Source organism: Saccopteryx leptura, chromosome 3, assembly GCF_036850995.1.
Source record: "Saccopteryx leptura isolate mSacLep1 chromosome 3, mSacLep1_pri_phased_curated, whole genome shotgun sequence".
In the NCBI taxonomy this organism is placed as follows: Eukaryota; Metazoa; Chordata; class Mammalia; order Chiroptera; family Emballonuridae; genus Saccopteryx; species Saccopteryx leptura.
The window spans coordinates 69,639,572-69,662,923 of NC_089505.1; the positions used below are offsets into that span (position 1 = coordinate 69,639,572).

General features: G+C 44.7%; 2 protein-coding genes across 6 annotated transcripts in view; both read left to right on the plus strand.

The window, feature by feature from the left end:
* LOC136399195 (sialic acid-binding Ig-like lectin 5) overlaps positions 1-19,375 on the plus strand; it is an 85,307-nt gene extending 65,932 nt beyond the window's left edge. The window contains exons 1-9 of one of the 4 annotated variants that reach the window (XM_066374150.1): positions 7,658-7,745; positions 7,823-8,182; positions 8,416-8,694; positions 8,971-9,018; positions 16,223-16,480; positions 16,565-16,849; positions 17,068-17,167; positions 18,229-18,310; positions 18,839-19,375. In XM_066374150.1, the coding sequence (XP_066230247.1) occupies positions 7,709-7,745; positions 7,823-8,182; positions 8,416-8,694; positions 8,971-9,018; positions 16,223-16,480; positions 16,565-16,849; positions 17,068-17,167; positions 18,229-18,310; positions 18,839-19,033 (1,644 nt within the window). In that variant the 5' untranslated portion in view covers positions 7,658-7,708 and the 3' untranslated portion in view covers positions 19,034-19,375. Of the gene's footprint in view, positions 1-7,657; positions 7,746-7,822; positions 8,183-8,415; positions 8,695-8,970; positions 9,019-16,222; positions 16,481-16,564; positions 16,850-17,067; positions 17,168-18,228; positions 18,311-18,838 lie in introns of those variants that run through there. The other 3 variants (XM_066374153.1, XM_066374151.1, XM_066374149.1) reach the window with 3 other exon arrangements.
* Positions 1,856-5,511, plus strand: LOC136399203 (sialic acid-binding Ig-like lectin 14). 2 transcript variants are annotated; one of them, XM_066374165.1, is made up of 6 exons: positions 1,856-2,313; positions 2,540-2,818; positions 3,054-3,101; positions 3,306-3,563; positions 3,672-3,807; positions 3,935-5,511. In XM_066374165.1, exons 2-6 carry the CDS (start codon positions 2,680-2,682, stop codon positions 3,969-3,971), a joined length of 618 nt encoding a protein of 205 aa, XP_066230262.1. In that variant the 5' UTR covers positions 1,856-2,313; positions 2,540-2,679; the 3' UTR covers positions 3,972-5,511. The 2 variants fall into 2 exon arrangements, with proteins under 2 accessions (XP_066230262.1, XP_066230263.1); XM_066374166.1 differs by lacking the exon at positions 3,054-3,101.
* Positions 19,376-23,352: the final 3,977 nt, after the last annotated feature.

The following is a 23,352-nucleotide window of genomic DNA, read 5'->3' on the forward strand; positions in this document are numbered from 1 at the left end:
TTTATTATTACCTTTTCTTTTTAGGTGAAAGGAGGGGGGATAGGCTGACTCACGCACGCCCCCCTACAGAGATCCACCCAGCAACCCCATCTGGGAGCTATTCTTAGTGCCAGAGGCTGATGCACTTGGACCAGCTGAGCTATCCTCAGCCATGCTCAAACCAGTTAAGATGCTGGCTGCAGGAGGGGAAGAGGGTGAGACAGAACAGGGGGTCGGGATGTAAAGCAGATGGGTGCTTCTGTGGGCCCGGACCAGGAATCGAACCTGGGACTTCCACATGCCGGGCCGACACTCTATCCACTAAACCACCCGCCAGGGCCCTGGCTGTTTTTATTAGCTGTGTAGCACCTCTGTCTGGCCCACTTACGTATTACATTTTCCCTTCAGTTTTTGACTGATACACTCTGGTTACCTCTTTATAGGATTAAATCTGTCATATAGTAGTAAATGTTACTATTATATTAATAAACATTATTAGTTGTTAAAATCATATTATATTTATATAATATAGAAAATAGAAAGAGAATTTAGTTTTTCTTACAATCTAGTTGATTGACATTTCTTTTTTTCCTGTATATTTTCAGAAATTTTCCTTCAATCACACAACTTGTTACTGGGATATCTGAACTGTTTCAAATCTTTGAGATTTTTTTTTTATGGAAACAGAGAGAGAGAGACAGACAGACAGACAAGAAGGGGGAGAGATGAGAAGCATCAACTTGTAGTTGAGTCATTTTAGTTGTTCATTGATTGCTTCTCTTACATGCCTTAGCCAGGGGACTCCAGCTAAGCCAGTGACCCCTTGATCTTGATCAAGCCAGCAGCCTTGGGCTCAAGCCAGCGACCATGAGATTATGTCCATGATCCTACACTCATGTTGTTGACCGCAAAATCAAGCTGGTGAGTTCATGCTCAAGCCAGATGAGCCAGTACTCAACCCAGCAACCTCAGGATTTCGAACTTGAGACTGCAGTGTCCCAGGTCAATGCTCTATCTACTGCACCACCACTGGTCAGGCTGCGAAAATGTTGGCCAATTACTTTCATTTGGAAAAGAGCAGTAGGATTGCAGGTGATTCCCACACATCACTCGAGCCATTGCTGGAACTTTGCAAAGGGAATGAGCACATGAGAGCCCTGAAGATGGAGATTCTGAGCTTGAAGGTGGCAGATCTGCAGCTGTGCTGAGGTCCAGCCCTTGGGGTCCCCAATGGGTGTGGCAAGATCTCCATTCACACATCCTATTTAGAGGGGACCCACAGACCCTCATTGCTTCCCAATGACCCTCACACACTTGAAGACCAACACTTGTGCATCCCATGTCCGCAAAAGCCCTCAGAGTAAAGAGACTTTAATGCTGAAATTGCCCCTGCGTTCCACCCTCTGCTGGAGCTTAGTCTGAATATTTTTCTCTCTTGACAGCACTTGAGTGGTCAAAGGAAATTTAAAGTTATCCTTTTTTAGATCATGCGGCAGTTTCAGCTGAAGGTTGGGTAACCCCATGTCACCAGAAAAAGTTCAGACCACAATGATGACCTTGGTAACCTCCCTCTTGACTTAAGCTGTAAGGTGAGCACTTTCAGAAACACACCTGAACAAGCCTCTCACCTCTGGGGCCTTGTATATCCATCTGCAGGGTTGAGTGGCAGGGAGATGACACAGGTCAGCCCCTGACCCCACCCCCACGACCAGTGCAACTCAAGTTCCCCTTCCAGGCCAGGCCACAGCTCTCTCACCCGCAGTTTCCTCTTGGGGCACCCTCAGCCCCACCCCACAGCTGGGCTGGCATTTCACTCCCTGACACAGAGACTGGACCCGCTCTGTCCTGTCAGATGCAGACATGGTGCCCCTGCTGCTGCTGCCCCTGCTGTGGGGGGGTGAGTGGGCCCAGGGAGGGGGGATGAGCAGATGGGGACAGGTGGGGGCTGCAACTGAGCCTCTGTGTCCCCTCAGGGTCCCCTACAGCAGCAGTGAGGCTATGAGCTCCGAGTGCAGGAATCGGTGAAGGTGCAGGAGGATCTCTTTGTCCACGTGCCCTGCTCCTTCTCCCACCTGTGGGGTTTGTGGTATTCCTCTGACAAACTCTACACCTACTGGTACCAGCATGGAAGCTATCTGGTGGCCACAAACAACCCACGTGAAACAGTGAAGAGAGAGGCCCAGGGCCGATTCCTCCTCGCGGACCCCAGCAACGGTGACTGTTCGCTGAGCCTCAGGGACGCCAGGACCAGTGACAGAGGAACCTACTCCTTCCGAGTGGAGAGAGGATATAATGAATATGATTACCCAAAGAAGCTGACTCTGCAGGTGACAGGTATGGCAGGGGCCTAGGAGAGGACACAGAGATGGGGGAGGGGCAGCGTCTTAGAACAGGAACAGGACACAGGGACACTCCCTGGCCCAGGCCTCGTAGTAACTAAGGTGGTCAGAATAGACACAGGACCTGAGGCAACTGGGGCCCCGAGGCACTGGTCCCCCTCAGGGTCACAATCTGGGTCCCCACTCCCTGGAGTCCAGGCATCTACCCCTCCCCTCCTCAGACAGGACAGAGAAACCTGACATTCACCTTCCTGAGCCTCTGGAGTCTGGCCGCCCAGCACACCTGGCCTGCAGCCTGCCGGGGTGCTGTGAAAGGGGAGGACCTCTCCTCTTCTCCTGGGTGGGGGCTGCTGTTGACTCCATGACACCCCAAATGCTCCCCTACTCGGTGCTCACCTTCACCCCGAGGCCCAGGGACCATGGCACCAACCTCACCTGTCAGGTGCAACGTGACAAACATTCAGTGGCTATGGAGAGAACCGTCCGGCTCAATGTCCTCTGTGAGTGCTGCAGGGAAGGCTGGGCCCTGCTGGTAGTGGGAGTGGTGTGTGTGTGCGCATGTGCGTGATGATTCTGAACTAACCTGAGAACACTCCTGTGTGGATCTGAGTGCGGGTGGGGGATGGGTCAGAGGACAGCAACCCCACTTTTCCCCTTCCCACCGCCCTCCTTGGGTTCAGGGTGACTTCCATCCACCCCTCCCCTCTGAATCGAGGCCCTGTCTTTCTGTCCCAGATGCTCCCCAGAACCTCACCATAGGCATCTCCTTCAGAAATATCACAGGTAGGTGGAACTTCCCCTCTCTGTAGCTGGGATCTTCCGTTGGGGCCACTGTGGAATAGAAGTGGCTGAGGAATCCAAATTTAAATGGGATCAAAAGACAAGGACAAGAATAACTATCATCACATTTTCTCACTTTTTGAGCGAGGGTGCTTGCACCTGTGTTCTGCATCCCGCCCGCCCCCGCCCTGCACTCTCTCCCCAAAGCCTTCAAGATTCTGCAAACAACCTCCTCCCTGCCCATCCTGGAGGGCGAGGCTGTGCGGCTGCTCTGTGTATCTGACAGCAACCCCCCTGCAGAGATGAGCTGGTTCCAAGGGTCCCCAGCCCTGAACGCCACCCTCATCTCCAGCACCACGACCCTGGAGCTGCCCCGCGTGGGGACTGCGGAAGAAGGGGAGTTCTCCTGCCAGGCTCGGAACCCGCTGGGCTCCCAGCATGTTTCCTTCAGCCTCTCTGTGCAGAGTGAGTTGCAGGACAGGTGCTGGGGGCAGGCTGCCTGATACATGTTTGGGCTGTGGGAGGGCTCTGAGACCCGGGGACACAACATCACCCCCTTCTGCTTTTCCCCAGGAAGCCCCCCTCCCTGCAGCTGTATGACTGAGGAGCAGCAGGGCTCCTGGCCCCTGGTCCTCACCCTGATCAGAGGGGCCCTCATGGGGGCTGGCTTCCTCCTCACCTATGGGCTCACCTGGCTCTACTACTCCAGGTGAGCAGGTCTCCATAGGGAAGTTCAGTGATTGACCCCGAGTTCCAGGTGGGCTGCGCTGTCCTGCCCTGCCTGTGGTTAGAACTAAAGTGGCTGGTCTGTGAGCTGAGATCTGTATTGTCCGCAGGTGTGGAGGCCACCAGAGAAAAAGGACGACATCCTGACTGATTCTCCCTCTTTGCCAAGACTGGACTAAGGTGTGGACATGGCATTTAGAGAGACAGTTGTGGGACTTCAATAACACCTTCTCCCTGGCAACTCTGGAGTCACCTATTTCTATTGTAACCCTGGGATTTTAATTTGTGCTATTAACTGAGTGACAACAAGGAGAGTCAATATCATTGACAGGAAACCTTTATTACTTTCATTTCCTGAGAGGGGGACCCACCGCACCAGGCAGGGCCCCTTGGGAAGCAGATTCAGGTGTGGGGAGCACAGCGAGAGCCTTTATTGGGGTTTCCATGGGAAATACAAGGGAAGGCAGCGTGAGCATTTAGGGTCAGCTGGGATGAATAAATCTGGGGTTCGGGCCTGTAGGGAGGTCTCTGTGTGTCTGGTCCCAGGTCCTGGGAGATTTAGGGCAGGCAGGGTGGCTGGGGACCATGGGCTCAGGGTAGGTTGGTCTGAAAGGCTGTTCCTGGCAGAGGTCTTGGCTGTCTTTGGCAACTGGGTGTCCCTGGGCAGAACTTCTCTCCTTGGCCTCAAAACTGATTATGGTATGAAAGCTTCATGAGATACAGAAAGCAGGAAATAAGTAATAACCACTCACTGACTGCCCTTGTTTCTGCCTGTGCCTCTCCCACTGGACTTGTCCTCTCTCTCTCTCTCTCGGTGCTGGTCCTGCCCACCCCCCACCTGCTCCTTCTCCAGTTCACTCCCTGAAGGGACGGAACTTGGGGCCTTATTCTCCCATTGCCCAGAAGTTACCTGGCTGACACCTGAGTATCTGGTCTCCCAAACTGCCCTGTCAGTGCAGACATCACACAGTAGAGGCAGGAACACAGCTCTTCTGTCCCAGTTCAAAGATGCCTACCTCATAATGATTAATATAAAACATCCCAACATTGAATTATAAATAAAAATTGTATGAAATAATAGAACGGAAAAATTGATTTTACTCTTTAGTGTCTGTGCTCAGTTTGTTGAGCAAAATCATGGGATTCTGAGACTGTCTGTGGTCAAGCTCCTGGCTCTGGGCCAAACCTGTACTGAATGCGAGCAGCAGGTTCATGCTTCTCCTCTAGGGGGCAGCACTGACTCTACATGCAAAACAGAATCCAGGTCTATTGTAGCTCTTGAAGGAAGGAGCAAATCCTCCGGTTTCCTGAGGACTCACCTCTCTCAGAGGTCAGGGTGGGGAACCAGATGGTATTTGTTTTCCTTGGAGAGAGGGTCCCCTTAGAAATGAATCTGAACATAAAATGCTGATGACAGCGTGTCCTTCAGAGGGCGGTCTTGGCCTTGGTTCTTCATCCAGGATTTGAATGAGCCAGACCCTTGCTGAGAGGTTGAGTTAGACAGACACCCTTCAGAATAGTCACAGGGATGGAAAGTGCAGCTCAGGGAATATAGACAATGATACTATAACAATTGTTTGGTGCCAAGTGGGCACAGGAAATGACCAGGTGATCACTTTGTAAGGTATATGACTGTGTAACCTTCATGTTGTACACATGAAACTAATACAACATAGTATTGAATGTGAAGTACAATGAAAAAATAAAATTTAAGTAAAAAAAAAAAAAAAAGACATCCTTCAGGCTGCTATGTTTTTCCTTGGTACATCAGTGCATCAGTCTTTTCAGTAACTCCCAAATGACATTGCTATGAGGGCCCAGCAGCTGAGGTAACAGTGTGCAGTAGGATTGCAATAAAGAGAAGATGGGGGAAGTGTACTGATAAACAACTTCAAAGTTGTGGCCCTTCTCGAGTGTGAAAATGGCAGCGTCTTCCCCCAGCTCATTAGTGTGGGTTCATGAGGACGGGCCCTGTGCTCTGAGGGGGTCAGCCTGGCCTCTCCTCTGCCCCTGAGCCCCGTTTCCCTGGAACAGGTTGTGGGGAATCTCCCTCCCTGCCCTCCGTCTGTACCTGTGGCTTGTGATGGCAACTTCCTCTCCTCTGTGCACCCCAGCTGTTCCTCACTGCTGACTGCGATGTGAATTGTGGGGACACAACCAAGGGAATCTGCTCTCTTTATTTCTTCGCTTGCACAAAACAGTCTTCTTTGCAATATCTGAGGAGTGTGGGGTGGGTGCGGGGTAGAGCTGAGTACATCTTGCTCACCTGCTCCCAGCAGCGTGGACTGACCCGGTTTTGTGAAGCCAGAGTTTTATATAAATGTTGAGATTGCTGCTTCAAAAAAATAAAATATATAGCACATATATATTTTTTTCTGAAATGAAAAGAACACATCACATCATGTCAGAAAAACTAAAATGCTGAAAATCAAAACATAAGAAAATTCAGAAAAAATACAGGCTGTTTTTATTAGCAGTGCGGCACCCCTGTCTGGCATACCTGCCTAACACCTGTTTCTAACAGTTTTTGACTGCTACTCACTGATTGCCTCTTTATAGGATTAAATCTGTCCTATAGGAATCAATGCTAATATTATATTAATAAACATGATTAGTTGTTATATTATAGTTATATTATATAGAGAATAGAAAGAGAAATCAGTATTTCCTCCGGCATGACTATTGACATCTCATTGTCTTCTGTATAGTTTCAGAAACGTTCTTTCAATCTCACGACTTGTTACTGGAATGTCTGCTTGTTTCACGTCTTTGTCATACTTGGAAATTGTTTGGGTTTTTCTTGATAGAATGAGAGAGACAGGAAGAGAGAGAGATGAGAAGCATTAACTTGTAGTTATGTCACTTTGGTTGTTCATTACTTACTTCTCAGACGTGCCTTGATGAGGTGGGGGAGAGGCGCCAGCCGAGCCAGTGGCCTTGAGCTCAGGTCAAGGACCCTGCGCTGCAGCTGTTGTGCCAGCGCTCAAGCCGGCAACCTCCGGATTTTGAACCTGTAACCTCAGCATCCTCGGCCGACGCTCTAGCTCTTGTACCACCACTGGTCACGCTGGGAAAAGGTTGATCACTTATTTTCTTTCGTAAAAGAGCAGTAGGAGTGCACGTTACTTCTACATATCTCTCAAGCCTCTGCTGGGGCTTTGAGATGGGACCGAGCCCTGAAAGAGGAGCTTCCTGAGCTTGAAGGTGGCAGATCTGCCGCTGTGCTGAAGTCCAACCCTTGGGGTCCCCGACGGATGTGACAAGATCTCCATTCACACATCCTATTTAGAGGGGACCCACGGGCCCTCGTTGCTTCCCAATGACCCTCACACACTTGAAGACCAACACTTGTGCATCCCACGTCCTCAAAAGCAATCAGATTAAAGGGACTTTAATGCTGAAATTTCCCCTGCGTTCCACCCTCGGCTGGAGCTGAGTCTGAATATTTTTCTCTCTGACAGCACTTGAGTGGTCACAGGAAATTTAAAGTTATCCTTTTTTAGATCATGCGGTAGTTTCAGCTGAAGGTTGGGTCACCCCATGTCACCAGGACAAGTTCTGACCACAATGACGACCTTGGTAACCTCTTCTTAACTTAAGCTGTAAGGTGAGCACTTTCAGAAACACACCTGAACAAGCCTCTCACCTCTGGGCCTTGTATATCCATCTGCAGGGTTGAGTGGCAGGGAGATGACACAGGTCGGTTTCTCAGCCCCCACCCCACCCCCACGACCAGTGCAACTCAAGTTCCTCTTCCAGGCCAGGCCACAGCTCTCTCACCCACAGTTTCCTCTTGGGGCTCCCTCAGCCTCACCCCACAGCTGGGCTGGCATTTCACTCCCTGACACAGAGACTGGACCCGCTCTGTCCTGTCAGATGCAGACATGGTGCCCCTGCTGCTGCTGCCCCTGCTGTGGGGGGGTGAGTTGGCCCAGGGAGGGGGGATGAGCAGATGGGGACAGGTGGGGGCTGCAACTGAGCCTCTGTGTCCCCCCCAGGGTCCCTACAGCAGCAGCGAGGCTATGAGCTCCGAGTGCAGGAATCAGTGAGCGTACAAGAGGGTCTGTTTGTCCACGTGCCCTGCTCCTTCTACCCACGGGGTTTGTGGTATTCCTCTGACAAACTCTACACCTACTGGTACCAGCACAGAAGCTCTCTGGTGGCCACAAACGACCCACGTAAAACAGTGAAGAGAGAGGCCCAGGGCCGATTCCTCCTCGCGGACCCCAGCAACGGTGACTGTTCCCTGAGCCTCAGGGACGCCAGGATGAGTGACAGAGGAACCTACTCCTTCCGAGTGGAGTTAGGATATAATGTACAACATGATTACCCAAAGAAGCTGACTCTGCAGGTGACAGGTATGGCAGGGGCCTAGGAGAGGACACAGAGATGGGGGAGGGGCAGGGTTTTAGAACAGGAACACTCCCTTAGACACAGGGACACTCCCTGACCCAGGCCTCATAGTACCTAAGGTGGTCAGAACAGACACAGGACCTGAGGTAACTGGGGCCCCGAGGCACTGGTCCCCCTCAGGGTCACAATCTGGGTCCCCACTCCCTGGAGTCCAGGCATCTACCCCTCCCCTCCTCAGACAGGACAGAGAAACCTGACATTCACCTTCCGGAGCCTCTGGAGTCTGGCCGCCCAGCACACCTGGCCTGCAGCCTGCCGGGGTGCTGTGAATGGGGAGGACATCGCCTCTTCTCCTGGGTGGGGGCTGCTGTTGACTCCATGACACCCCAAATGCTCCCCTACTCGGTGCTCACCTTCACCCCGAGGCCCAGGGACCATGGCACCAACCTCACCTGTCAGGTGCAACGTGACAAACATTCAGTGGCTGTGGAGAGAACCGTCCGGCTCAATGTCCTCTGTGAGTGCTGCAGGGAAGGCTGGGCCCTGCTGGTGTGTGTGCGTGTGTGCGTTTGTGCATGCATGTGTGTGTGTGTGTGTGTGTGTGTGTGTGTGTGTGTGTGTGTGTGTGATGCTAAACTAACCTGAGAATTGTCGTGCATGGATCTGAGTGCAGGTGGGGGATGGGCCAGAGGACAGCAACTCCACCATTCCTGTTCCCAACACCCTCCTTGGGTTCAGGGTGACTTCCATCCACTCCCTCCCTCTGAAGCGGGGCCATGTCTTTCTGTCCCAGATGCCCCCCAGAACCTCACCATTGGCATCTCCTTCAGAAATGTCACAGGTAGGAGGGACCTTGCCTTTCTGGGGCTGGGATCTTTTCTTGGGGCTGCTGTGGAATGGGGGTGGCAGAGGAATCCAAGTTTGAATGGGATCTTATGAGAAGGACAAGAATAAATTTCATTATCCTCCCTCACCTCTTGAGGGTGGTCAGCAGCACCTGTGTTCCAGACAGTGGGGGGATTCAAATATCATAATTTAACAACCGGTTCTCTGCCCTAGGGACTGTTTGAAGTAAAAAAAATAAAATGATATTCCTAAAGGTAGTTTGTTTTTTATGCACTTAATACTTAAACAAGAACAACAAAAAAGGCACACAGAACTAGATCATGTTATGAGTTTTAAAATGTTAATGAAAAATATTAAATGATACCTGATAAAAACAATAAACCTGTTATTTAAGACATTTCCATATTGCTTCTTTTTGTAATTTAAAAAAAATTTTAATGAGTATATAGGTTTCAGTTAAACATTGCTACATCATGTGAACTTGTTGATTATGTTGTGTGTCCATCACCCAAAGTCAAATAATTTTCTGTGATCTCTTTACATGTTTCCCCCACCCTCCCCCATGTTCCACACCCCCCTCCCCCTGGCAACTACTTCACTTTTATCTCTGTCCTTGAGTCTCAGTTTAATATCTCACCTATGTGTAAAATCATAAAGTTCTTAGCTTTCTCTGATTTACTTATTTCACTCAATATAATGTTCTCAAGGTCCATTCATGTCTTAAATGTCACTATGTCATAATTTCTTATGGTTGAGTAGTATTCCATTGTATATATGTTACCACATCTTCTTTGCCCAATCTTCTGTTGGGGACACTTTGGTTGTTTTAATGTGTCTTTATGTGCCAGTTTTTCAAGGTTTTGGTGTAGATACCCAGTAGAGGGATTGCTGGGTCATATGATAGTTCTATTCTTAGTTTTTTTGAGGAACCACCATAATTTCTTCCATAATGGCTGTACTAATTTGCATTCCCACCAGCAGTGAATGAGGGTTCCTTTTTCTCCACAGCTCCTTCAACACTTGTTATTATCTGTCTTGTTGATAATAGCCAAACTAACAGGTGTGAGGTGGTATCTCATTGTAGTTTTGATTAGCATTTCTTGAATAGCTAGTGAAGATGTATCTGTATACATCTTCATGTATCTGTATACATTTTCATGTATCTGTTGGCCATTTGTATGTCCTCCCAGGAGAAGTGTCTGTTCAGGTCCTCTCTCTCTTTTTTTTTTCTTCCAGAGACAGAGAGAGAGTCAGAGAGAGGGATAGATAGGGACAGACAGACAGGAATGGAGAGAGATGAGAAGCATCAATCATCAGTTTTTCATTGCAACACCTTAGTTGTTCATTGATTGCTTTCTCATATGTGCCTTGACCAGGGGCCTTCAGCAAACCGAGTAACCCCTGCTTGAGCCAGTGACCTTGGGTCCAAGCTGGTGAGCTTTGCTCAAACCAGATGAGCCCGCACTCAAGCTGGCGACCTCGGGGGCTCGAACCTGGGTCCTCCGCATCCCAGTCCGATGCTCTATCCACTGTGCCACCACCTGGTCAGGCTCCTCTCTCCTTTTTTTAATTGGATTGTTTGCTTGTTTGTTGCTGAGCTTTGTGAGTTCTTTATATATTTTGGATATTAACCCCTTATTGGAACTCTTGTTTGCACTATCATCTTCCATTTAGTTGGCTGCCTATTTGTTGTTGTTTTTTTTGTCAGTTTCTTTTGTTGTGCAAAAGCTTTTTAGTTTGATAAAGTGCCATTCATTTATTTTTTGCCTTTACTTCCTTTGTCTTTGGGGTCAAATTCATAAATTGTTCTTTAAAGTCAAGGTCTATGAGTTTAGCACTTATGTTTTCTTCTATGTAATTTATTGTTTTCGATCTTATGTTTAGGTCTTTGATCCATTTTGAATTAATTTTTGTGCAGTGGGACAAACTGTAGTTAAGTTTCATTGTCTGCATGTGGCTTTCCAATTTTCTCAGCACTATTTACTGAAGAGGATTTCTTTTCTCCATTGTGTGCTTTTTGCTCCGTTGTCGAAAATTATTTGTCCATATATGTGTGGTTTTATATCTGGGCCCTCTATTCTGTGCCATTGGTCTGTATGTCTGTTTTTCTGTCAATATTATGCTCTTTTGATTATTGTGGCTCTTGTAGTATAATTTAAAGTCAAGTAGTGGATACCTTTGGCTTTATTCTTTTCCCTCAAAATTGCTTTGGCTATTTGGATTTTTTTATGTTTCCATACATACCTGGTAAATTTTTGTTCTATTTCTTTAAAAAATGACATTGGTATTTTTATGGTGATTGCATTAAATTTGTATATTGCTCTGGTTAATATGGCCATTTTAACTCTGTTGATTCTTCCATTCCATGAACATGGAATATTTTTCCATTTCATTGTGTCTTTTTCAATTTCTTTTTATAATGTTTTGTAGTTTTCAATATACAAATTTAACTTTGTTTATTCCTAGATATTTTATTTTTGTTGTTGCAATAGTAAAAGAAAAAAATTTTTTTTTTGGTTCGGTTTTCGAAGTTTCATCGTTGGTGTATAGAAAAGCAATAGACTTTTGTATACTGATTTTGTATTCTGTGACTTTACTGTATTGGTTTGTTTCTAATTATTTTTCAGTGAAGTCTTTGGGGTTTTCTATATACAAGATAAAGATAATGTCAGCTGCAAAAAGTGATAACTTTACTTCTTCTTTCCTGATATGAATGTCTCTTACTTCCTTTTCTTGCCTGATTGCTCTGGCTAAAACTTCCAGAACTATGTTGAATAAGAGTGGAGAAAGTGGGTATCCTTGTCTTGTTCCTGATTTGAGAGAAAAAGCCTTCATATTTTCACCATTTAGTATAATATTAGCTGATGGTTTGTCATATACAGCCTTTATTATGTTGAGGGACTTTCCTTCTATTTCAACTTTATTGAGTGTTTTAAAGGGATGTTGTATCTTATCAGATGCCTTTTCTGCATCTATTGATAAAATCATATGGTTTTTGGTTTTGTTTTGTTGATGTGGTGTATTAACTTGATCAATTTTGTATGTTGAACCTTTCTTGTGCTCCTGGAATGACTCCCACTTGATCGTAATGCGTTATTTTTTTAAAATGTGTTGTTGTATTCAATTTGCTAGTATTTTCTTGAGGATTTTTGCATAAGTATTTATTAGAGATATTGGTCTATGGTTTTCTTTTTCTGTGTTGTCCCTGCCAGGTTTTGGTATCAAGGTTATGTCGGCCTCATAAAATGTGTTAGGGAGTATTGCTTCTTCTTCTATTTTTTAGAAGACAATGAGGAGGATAGGTATCAAATCTTTGAATGTTTGGTAGAATTCACTAGAGTAACCGCCTGGTCCTGGACTTCTATTTTGGGGGAGGTTTTTAATTATTAGTTTTATTTCTTCCCTGCTTATATGTCTATTTAGGTTTTCCACTTCTTGATTTAGACTAGGAAGATTGTATAGTTGTAGGAATTTATCCATTTCCTCTAGGTTGTTGAATCTGCTGACATATAATCTTTCACAGTATTCTACTATGATCCTTTGTATATTCATGATATCTGTGGTAATTTATCCTCTTTAGTTGGATTTTGTTTATATGAATCCTTTCTCTATTTTCCTTAGTGGGTCTAGCCAGTAGTTTTTCAATTTTATTTATCTTTGCAAAGAACCAGCTCTTTGTTGCATTAATTTTTTTCTATACTTTTTCTGTTCTCTATTTTACTTAGTTCTGCTCTCATTTTTACTATTTCCTTTCTTCTGCTGACTTTGGGTTGCCTTTGTTTTTTATTTTCTACTTCTTTAAGATTTGATGTTAGGTTCTTTACTAGAGATCTCTCTTGTTTCTTGATATAAGCCTATAATGATATAAACTTCCTTCTTATTCCTGCTTTTGCTACATCCTAGAAATTTTGATAAATTGTATAGTCATCTTCATTTGTCTGTATATGTCTTTTGATCTCTGCTTTTATTTCTTCTTTGACCCAGCCATTTTTTAGAAGTAGGTTAATTCCCACTTTTCTGTGGGTTTCTTTACTTTCTTTTCTGCAGTTGAATTCTAATTTCAAAGCCTTATGGTCAGAAAATATAGTTGGTATAATTTCAATCTTCCTGAATTTGTTGATGTTAATGTTGTGGCCCAGCATATGGTCTGTCCTTGAGAATGTTCCATGCACACTGGAGAATAATGTATAATATGATATTTTGAGATGAAATGACCTGTAACTATTATGTCCATTTGGTCCAGTGTGTTGTATAAGGCTGATATTTCTTCATTGCTTTTCTGTTTCGATGATCTATCTAAAGGTGCAAATGGTGTGTTGAAATCTGCAAGTATGAATGTGTTTTTGTCTGCTTTTATTTTTAGATCAATTAATAGATGTTTTATATATTTTGGTGCTCCCTGGTTCAGTGCATATATATTAAGAAGTGTTATGTCTTCTTGATGCAGTGAACCCTTTATCATTATAAAATGTCCACCGTTGTCTCTAGATACTTTTGTTGTCTTGAAGTCAGCATTGTCAGATATGAGAATGGCTACTCCTGCTTTTCTTTAGATATTATTTGCTTGGAGAATCATTTTCCAACCTTTCACCTTGAGTCTACTTTTGTCATTGCAGCTTTGATGTGTCTCTTGAAGGCAGGATATGATTGGGTTTTGCTTTTTGATTTAAGCTGCTACTCTGTGCCTCTTTATTGGTGAGTTCAGTCCATTTACACTTAGGGTAATTATTGACACTTGAGAATTTCCTATAACCATTTTATGTTTTGTTTTCTAGTAGCTCTGTGTCTTGTTTGGTTCTTCTCTTTTGTGTTTCTGTCAGTTGTTTTTGTTTTGTGGTATTTCATACTTCTTTCCCGTTTTTTTTATTTTATTTTTTTAAGCTATGTGTTTCAGTAGTGCTTTTTTTGTGGATGATTACTATTAGGTTATTAAGAGAAAAAGTGTCATATGTATAAGAGTCCTTTGTCTTATGAGTGCTCCTGCACTCTCCCACTTGCTACTTCAGATTTTAATCCTTTTATTTTTTATGTTATTGCTGTCACAGATTATCCTTGTTTTTATTGTGAGCTTGTTGGAGCTTCTGCATATAGTTTTGATTTGTTTTGTTCTTTGTGTCTGGTTGAATAACCACTTTGAGTATTTCCTGCAGTGGGGATTTTCTGGTGATAAATTACCTCAGCTTCTGTATGTCTGCAAAAGTTTTTATTTCTCCTTCATATTTGAAGGGTAACTTTGATGGATATAGTATTCTTGGCTGGTAATTCCTCTTTTTATACTATGAATGTTTGAGTCCACTCTCTTCTGGCTTGTAGAATTCTTGCTGAGAAGGCTGATGATAACCTATTAGGCTTTCCTTTATATGTTATGTTCTTCTTTTCCTAGCTGCCTTAAGGATTCTTTCTTTGTAATTGTTTTTGACAATTTTATTACAGTGTGCCTTGGAATAGGTATGTTTGGGTTGAGGTAACTTGGCATTCTGTTTGCTCCTTGGTTTGAAGCTCTAACTCCACAGGCTCGGGAAATTCTCATCAATTATTTGTTTAAATAGGCTCTCCAGTCCCTTCTACCTCTCTTGTTTTTCTGATATACCCATTTTTTTTATATTGCTCTTTCTGATGGAGTCAGACCATTCTTGAAGAGCTATCTCATTTATTAAATTTGTGAGTCTCTCCTCTTCTCTCTGTAGCATCTCTAGTTACCTGTTTTTTATATCAGATTCTTTCCTCTATCTGGCTTGTCTTATTAGCTAAATTTGATACCTCCATCTTCAATTCATCTATTGAGTTCTTCATCTGTGTTTTTAAAGTTTCAATCTCCTTTCTGAGCTCACTATGTTGCCTATCGGTGTTTTCTCACATCTCATTGAATATTTTCACAAGTTCAATTTTGAATTCTTATCATTTAACTCCGTGGTTTCCATATGATTGAGACTTTTTTTCTGGAAATTTTTCATTTTCTTTCTGAACTAAGTCTCTGTCTTGTGTAACCATGATATTTGATTTCTTCTTCCCTGATGGCATTTGAGAGTGGTATGATTAAGAACCTTAATTAAAAATAACTAAAAAATGAAAAATTAAATAAAAAATACAGTAAAAATATAAAAATATTATGACAAGTAAAAAGAAAAACCACAGAAAACAAGAACTGAAAACAAAGAAACAAAAAACAAACAAAACACAAAAAAATAAGAATAGGAAATATAAAAATTAAAGAAAATGCAATTGCAAAGAAAAAGAGAATAAGAAGAAATAAAAGGAAAAAACAGAAAATGGAGAAAAATAAAGGAAAAATAAATTTTTATTTTGAAAGGTTTCTTCCTGTAGGTGTTGCTTTATTACAAATTTTAGCTCTGTGAAGATCCTGGGTTGTCCTCTGCTGAGATGTTGCTGTCGCAATGCTGATGCATTGGTGGGCGAAGTGTGTTGTGAGGGTTTTATGGCTTTGGCTTTATGACTTTATGGCTCTAACAGTGGCATCTCAGACCTCGGGGTGCTCCTCCCAAAGTCTCAACAGACCCAGGGACCAAACATAGAGCACCTCTGTTCTTCAGGGGAGAGAGTGGCTCTAGAGAACTAGCTGTGGGGTTTGTCTCTGCCAAGTATAAGGAGAGATCAGGAGTATCTCTCATGCCGCTAGTACTCTAACATCCAAATTGAAATGGATCCCACATTGCTTCTTGAGCTGGGAACACCGGTGTACTCTTATTATCTCAGGAGAATTTTGGGTGTAACAGAAAGCTGAAACAAATGATAGCTTGTCACCGTCTGTTTGTTGGGAACTTTTTCTCTTTACATTATATGTTTGTTTACTACAGTAACAAGTGAGAGGGAATCAAAATGTACTATTTCATCAAAGGTATAATGAGTTTTATGAAATAAATAAATTATACAAGCATAGTTCTGACAATTTTTTTCACCTATGGATGGAATAAATATTACTACTACAGCTTAGAATATGTTGTTGCACAGATAATCATTAAAAAAAGTAAGGAATGTAAATTTGTGATTTCCACATTGGGCAGCTGCCCAGGCACCCACCTTAGAGAGAACCTTGATTGCAAGTGCCATTTTAACAACCGGCTTGCCAAACTCAACAAAAAGTTAGGTATCAGTTCTGCCAAACTGGTGCAAGCTGGTGGAATCCCATCACTGATTTCACCTCTCTCTCTCTCTCTCTCTCTGCATTTCTATCCCCAAAGCCTTCAGGATTCTGCAAACAACCTCCTCCCTGCCCATCCTGGAGGGTGAGGCTGTGCAGCTGCTCTGTGTGGCTGACAGCAACCCCCCTGCAGAGCTGAGCTGGTTCCGGGGGTCCCCAGCCCAGACCACCACCCCCATCTCCAGCACCGCGACCCTGGAGCTGCCCCGTGTGGGGACTGCGGAAGAAGGGGAGTTCTCCTGCCTGGCTCGGCACCCGCTGGGCTCCCAGACTCTCTCTCTCAACCTCTCTCTAGTCTGTGAGTGTGTGACCCCTGGGGTTAGATCACCTGGGTCCTTCGGAGGTTAGAGGCACAGCTGACCCTGCTCCTCCCTCCCCACAGACCCCCCGCAGCTGCTGGGCCCCTCCTGCTTCTGGGAGGACGAGGGTCTGCACTGCAGCTGCTCCTCTCGAGCCCAGCCGGCCCCCTCCCTGCACTGGCGGCTGGGGGCGGAGCTGCTGGAGGGGAACCACAGCAATGCCTCCTGCAGGGTCACCTCCCACTCAGCGGGGCCTTGGATCAACAGCTCCCTGAGCCTCAGCCAGGACCTCAGCGCCGGCCTCAGACTCAGCTGCGAGGCCAGCAATGTCCACGGGGCCCAGAGCGCCACTGTCCTGCTGCTGTCAGGTCAGGGTGTCTAATGGGGGACAGGCTTAGGGAGAGAGGAGTGGGTCACAGAGAAGATGGAGCCGGGTGAGGGGCTGGGCCTGGACGGGGTGATTGCTAGGACAGGGCCCTCCATCTCCTGCAGGAACAGAACCTACACTGGGTTCTGCAAGGAGGTACGGAGACAGGAGACTGAATCATGTGGTGGGTGGTCTCACCCTCGACCTTCTTCTCTGCAGGGAAGTCCGTGTCCCAGGCGGGAGTGGTTCCTGCGGCTCTTGGAGGTGCTGGTGTCATGGCCCTGTTGTCCCTGTGTTTGTGTCTCCTCTTCTTTTGCATGTAAGCCTGTGTCCGGGGGATACAGGGAGCTGTGTTGTAGAGCGTATGAAAGAAGTCACTGATTGCTACAAAAATGAAGTTCAGTGCATGCAGAAGGGGCTGCTTTGGGAGGTGAATGAAGTAACAGCTTTATTTAGAGAAAATCTCCATATATTTTAAGTGTAATATGCAATAGCTTTTAGTTCAGTCACATAGTTGTGCATCCATCACCACAATTTAAAATTTTTACGTTAGCCCTCAATGAAAAAATAAAGGAAGGGAGGGAGGGAGGGAGGGAGGAAGGAAGGGAGGGAGGGAGGGAGGGAGGAAGGGAGGGAGGGAGGGAGGGAGGAAGGAAGGGAGGGAGGGAGGGAGGGAGGGAGGGAGGGAGGGAGGGAGGAAGGAAGGAAGGCCACATCCCCTAACTGTCATCCCACCTCCATCCCCGGAGGGAGGGAGGGAGGGAGGGAGAGAGGGAGGGAGGGAGGGAGGAAGGAAGGAAGGAAGGAAGGAAGGAAGGAAGGAAGGAAGGAAGGAAGGAAGGAAGGAAGGCCACATCCCTTAACTGTCATCCCACCTCCATCCCTGCCCCAGCCCCAGTCACCACTGACCGATGTCCTGTCTCAGGACCTGCCCATTCTGCACAGTTCATGTGAATGGACTCATATAATACATGGTCCTTTGTGACTGACTTCTTTCACAGAGCATGGTATTGTCAAGGCTCATGTGCCAATACTTTATTTATTTTTATTTCCAAATAATATTCCATGGTATGGACAGGGGACATTTTATTTGTCTATTCATTCACTGATGAAATTTGGTTTGCTTCTATTTTTTGGTTATCACAAATTTCACTGTTGTGATCACTCACGTAAAAGTTTCTGTGTGTAAGTGTCTTTTAATGATAAAAATTCAGGCTTTGCCAAATGACTGATCATCCAGGGGGACTGAATACTCACTTGCATGTCAGGGGGTCTCCGAATCTGGTCTCAATGTCTAGATGTCTCACTCATCTTGTCAGGGAGAGGGGGCCCCTGCCCACCTGTGCCTGAGCCACTCTGGCTGCTGACTTCTTCCCTTAGAGTGAGAGCCCGCAGGAAGCAGGCGGCCGGGAGACCCAAGGTCAGAGATGGTGAGGACCCTGTCATGGGCACAGTCACCTGGGTGAGTGGTGGGGGTGTCTTCTCATGCAATGTGGGGGGCCGGGCATGTTTGTTCAATGAGTCCAGACTGAGCTCCTCAGCATCTCCCCAAACCTGCCCCTCTGTGGTCAGCTGGACAGACAGCTGGGAGCTGACTTCCCCTTCATTTCCCAGAGTCCATGGTCAGCCTCCTGCCCACCCTGCTGACCACTGAGACAACCTCACCTCTTTGCTGGGTACAGGCTGCCAGAACTATCACCCCAAAACTGTTACATCATCCCCATTCTGGGCATGTTACTTCACCTCTCCTCACCTCAGTTTTCTGATCTGTAAATGGGGATGAGTATATCATACTGGGTTTTTGTGAATATGAATGTGATTAGTAAGCCCCTGATGTGGTCTAATCAAGTGTAATATTACAAATTTAAATGAGTTCATAAGAAATGTGTGTGGACTATGAGGTTAAATGAAAGACTTTCATCAGTCCAACTTCCCCATGGGACCATGTCTGCCTTATTCTTCTCTGACACCTTCTCTTCTCTACACTCAGAGTTCCAAGCAAAAGCCTGGCCCAGGCAGGCCCCCAGACCAAGTGTCACTTGCTGGGGATTTTTCTCCATCAGAGAAGCAGCAAGAACTCCACTACGCTAACCTTAGCTTTCACGGGATGAAGCCACGTGATATTCAGGACCAGGAGGCCACCAGCTCCGCTGAGTACTCAGAGATCAAGCAGACAAGCAAGTGAAGACCCATTCAGAGCTCAGTCCTGGCCACAGGCATCACGGCCTCTTTGGAGGAAGAAGTCAGGAGTAGTTACTTGTGATATACTGTGATGCAGCAGGAGGAGACCTTGTGACAATATCAACATTAACTCCTGTGTGAGCGTCCCCAGGCAGGGCAGAGAAGACAGGTGACGGGATGACAGGGACTTGGGCTCACATGCAGGCTTCAGTGCTTCCTAAGGCATTGTCATCCAGCAATTGACTTCATTTCTCTGTTTCTCAGTTTCCCATTCTGTACAGCAGAGATCATACATCCATCTCAAAGGTGTTTGTGAGCATTAAATAAATTAACACACAGAAATCAATCAACAGGGATCCTGTCACATGGCATGTCCTCAGGGCTTGATGGTCTCTCTTTTTTTGAACAGAAAGTTTGTGCTGGCAGGTTCTCCTGAAGCCAACTGTGACCAGGCACAGAGAACAGGGTAGTCAGCATAGTGTCATTTTTCATCCTAGAACTGCTAAATCCTCCCCAGGAAACCGCAAGCCCCTTGGCCTGGTGTTAAGTTCATGACATGGTATCTTATCATCTTTCTGGGGTCATCTCACCCCACTTCCCCTGTCCATTGTTTTAGCACCTCCTGACTTCCAGCCCCTTCCCTGTCCCATTATGGGCCCCACAGAGATCTTTCCAACAGCCCGTTTACTGTACGCAAATATTGAATAGGTATTTCATCTTCAAAAAGAATTTATTCAGGAGAAAAGAAAGGGTTGAGATGCAGTCCGTTTAGCTATGGCCAGAAACATGCACAGATGGGGCTAGGAAGAAGCAGGAAGGAAGCCCTTTCTACAGAGGGGAAGAGGAAGTTCAGGGAAAGGGGCCATTGAGACCACAGAGCTTCGCTATAACCATAGAGTTTTCCTGTAGGGTTCTCAGCACTACATATGGTGTGAGAGCTCCCCATATAGGCCTTCCTGATTCTTGTGTTGGTTAAAGTCTACATGTTAAATTTAAACAAGCCAGAGAACAAGCATATATCTACTACTCACCCGCCCTCTCTTCCTGGCCTTTGTTTCTTAAAATTTCCATTCTGGCTCCTAAAATGTCTTTGTAACTTGAGAGTCCTCTCCTGGAGGCCATGCCACAGTGCTTTTGTCCTGCATGCACCATCCTGTCCTTCTCACCTGAGTTCATGGACAGACGGGTTGAGAGAGTGGACTGAAAAAAGAGCTCATAATCTTAGGCTCAGTAAGAAATTAGCAATAGTAATAAAATGGAAGAATTATAATGATACACTGTGATGAAGGTATGTGAATGTGGTTCCTCCCTCTCTCAGACTAGCTTCTTGGCCTGTGCTCACCCTTCTTCCTGTGCTGATGTGAGATGACACAATGCCTATGTGATGAGGTAATGATGTAAGCATTGTCACCTACGTTAGGCTACTGTGAGGGTGACTTGAACACAGGCACCCGGATCCTGCAGCAGTTGATCAGATAACCTAGACAACTACTCAGTGACAAACAAGTGCGTAGTAACAAGTATGTAGCATGGAGATGCTGGACAAATGGATAGTCCAGGCAGGACAGACCAGGACAGCAGGAGATTCATTATATTATTCAGAACATTGTAAAATTTGAAACATAAATTGTCTCTAGATTTTTCCATTTAGTATATTTTGTACCATGGTTGACCACCAATAACTGAAACCCTGCAAAGCACAACTTGTGGGTAAGGGGGGACGACTGTAATAAACTGTTTTGGGGGGTATTTTTTTGAAGTAAGAAGTGGGGAGGGGATGGTGGAGAGACAGACTCCCGCATGCGCCCAACCGTGATCCACCCGGCATGCCCACCAGGGGGTGATGCTTGACCCATCTGGGGCTTTGCTCCATTGCAACTGGAGCCATTCTAACATCTGAGGCAGAGGCCATGGAGCCATCCTCAGCACCCGGGCCAACTTTGCTCCAATGGAGCCTTGGCTGCAGGAGGGGAAGAGGGAGATAGAGAGGAAGGAGAGGGGAAAGGGTGGAGAAGCAAATGGGCGCCTCTCCTGTGTGCCCTGACCGAGAATCAAACCTAGGACATCCACACACCAGGCTGAGGCTCTACCGCTGAGCCAACTGTCTAGGGCTTAAATTTTTTTTCTTTTCAAAGTTCTTTGATGGTTGTTGCTGAAGCGTGTGATATAATCCCAGTAAGAACCACAGGGCTGGTCCAGCCACATTGGCTTTGCTTGGGGACATGTCTGTGGAGGAGGCCACAAGTAGTATGGGCCCAGGTGAGTGCCCCAGTGACACAACAGCACCCAAACTCAGATAATTTCTTTCCTAGACTTTAGAAAGTGTTCCCGAGGGACGAAGTGGACATTCCCGGTGTGAGCCTGGAGCACATGGGTTCCCCTCATCCAGTACACAGAGCCCGTTTTCAGTGCAGTAAGAAGTTGAATAGTGACTCTTGTTTTTGTAATAACAGGTTAAATCATTCTTCTCAAAACTTTTGCTAAAAATAACAAAATCCTTTGAAAAAAAGTAAATAGAAAAAATAAAATCCTCATTTTAAAAGGAGAGAATAACTGAAAAGAAACAGAAACCTATTTGGCTAAATTTTAGGAGAAAGCTTAAATCCAGAAAATTAGGCAGAATATCTAAGCCAAACATAGCAAATTTTCCAATGGCATTTGCCCATCATATGAGCTTTGGTTGTGGCCTTTAGGCCTGGAAATGAAAGTTAGGACTGGCCCCGTCCAAGGTGGGGAGTTTCATAGGAGACCATTTCCACTTTGAGTTTAAATGAGGGTGAGGCTGAGTCAAACAAAATGAGAGACAGGGAGAAAATTTAAGCAGCAAATAAAGAAAAAAAAAAGATTGCTTTAAAAACAGGAACAATGTTGTTAATTTATCAGTAGCAGCGATGGAAAGCAGAAGAAAGAAAATAGTATTTTTGAATATCACTTTATAATTTATACTCAGTAGTGATCATTAAAAATGAAGAAGTGCCCTGGCTGAATGGCTTGGTTGGTTGGTTGGAGTGCCATCCTGAAGCACAGAGGTTGCTGGTTCAATCCCCGGTCAGGGCACATACAGGAGCAGCTCAATGTTCCTGTCTCTCTCTCTCTCTCTTAAGTCAATAAAATAAATACTTTTTTAAAATGAGGAAGCAATAGAGATCTTTTAAAACAAATAAATGGGGTTGTCTGTAGAAGAAAAATGTGGTTTTTAAATTTCTGACAAAATAACAGCTAAGCACAAAGTGGTTGTGGTAGGATAAGTGGGTATGTATTTCCTAATACTTACACATCATCTAGGAGGAGAGACAGGTTTTCATTTACTAAAACTTGAAGAAGCTAATTCTGCATGCAGTAATTTTGGTGCTAGTGACTCTACGAATAGAATCAGAATGTGTAACTTATGAACTAGAAGTATGTGAAACTGTACTGTGAAAAACTTAGTAAATTAAAAGAAGACAACAATAAAGAGATAAAGTCTTGCGGAATTGTTGGCACATGTATGGCATAAATATAACATGTATACTTATGTTAAATGCAATTGAATAAACACACTTCAGTTAAGTAACGAAGGTTGGCTTGGATTAGCATTCCAGTCTATGCTCTTTATAATATAAGTGTCTAAAGTATAAGGATAGCAAATGTCAACAGTCAAAGGAGACAAAATTATACACAAGGCCAACAGTAATAAAAAGAAAGCTGGAGTAGTCCTATTAGGGTCATATAATATACACATTTATACATTATTCCATTTATATGAAGTTCTAAAACAACTCTCTCATTTAAAAATAGATATGCAGGTGGTATGCTTATAAGGCAAAGGCAGGAAAATAAATGACCCCAAATGTTAATATGGTGCTAACCCACAAGAGGCTTCGATAGATGGGAAACAAAGAAATTCTGAGGTTCCTGGGAAGACTTCATGTTTCTTGACTTGAGAAATGATCACCTAATGTCAACTATAAATATATACTTATATAATATAAACTCTATTTATAAGATATTATACTAAATATTAATAATATTTATATATAATATATTATTGTTGTATATAAATTACTATATAATAAATTACAATATATTATTATGTATAAATATATACTAATAATATTTATAATACATATTTATATAACATAAGCCATAAGAAATAATACATAAGGTTTATACAATATGAACTATAAATATATGTGAAAATATTTTAAGCTAGGAAATATCTCATGTTGCAATGGTCATATCTTGCTGAAAAAATTTGAAGGAAGAATAACATTATTAAAAGGAATAGTTACAGAAAGTTAATAGGAAACACCCTTCTTGCCAAAAATCTTGATGGATGTGACA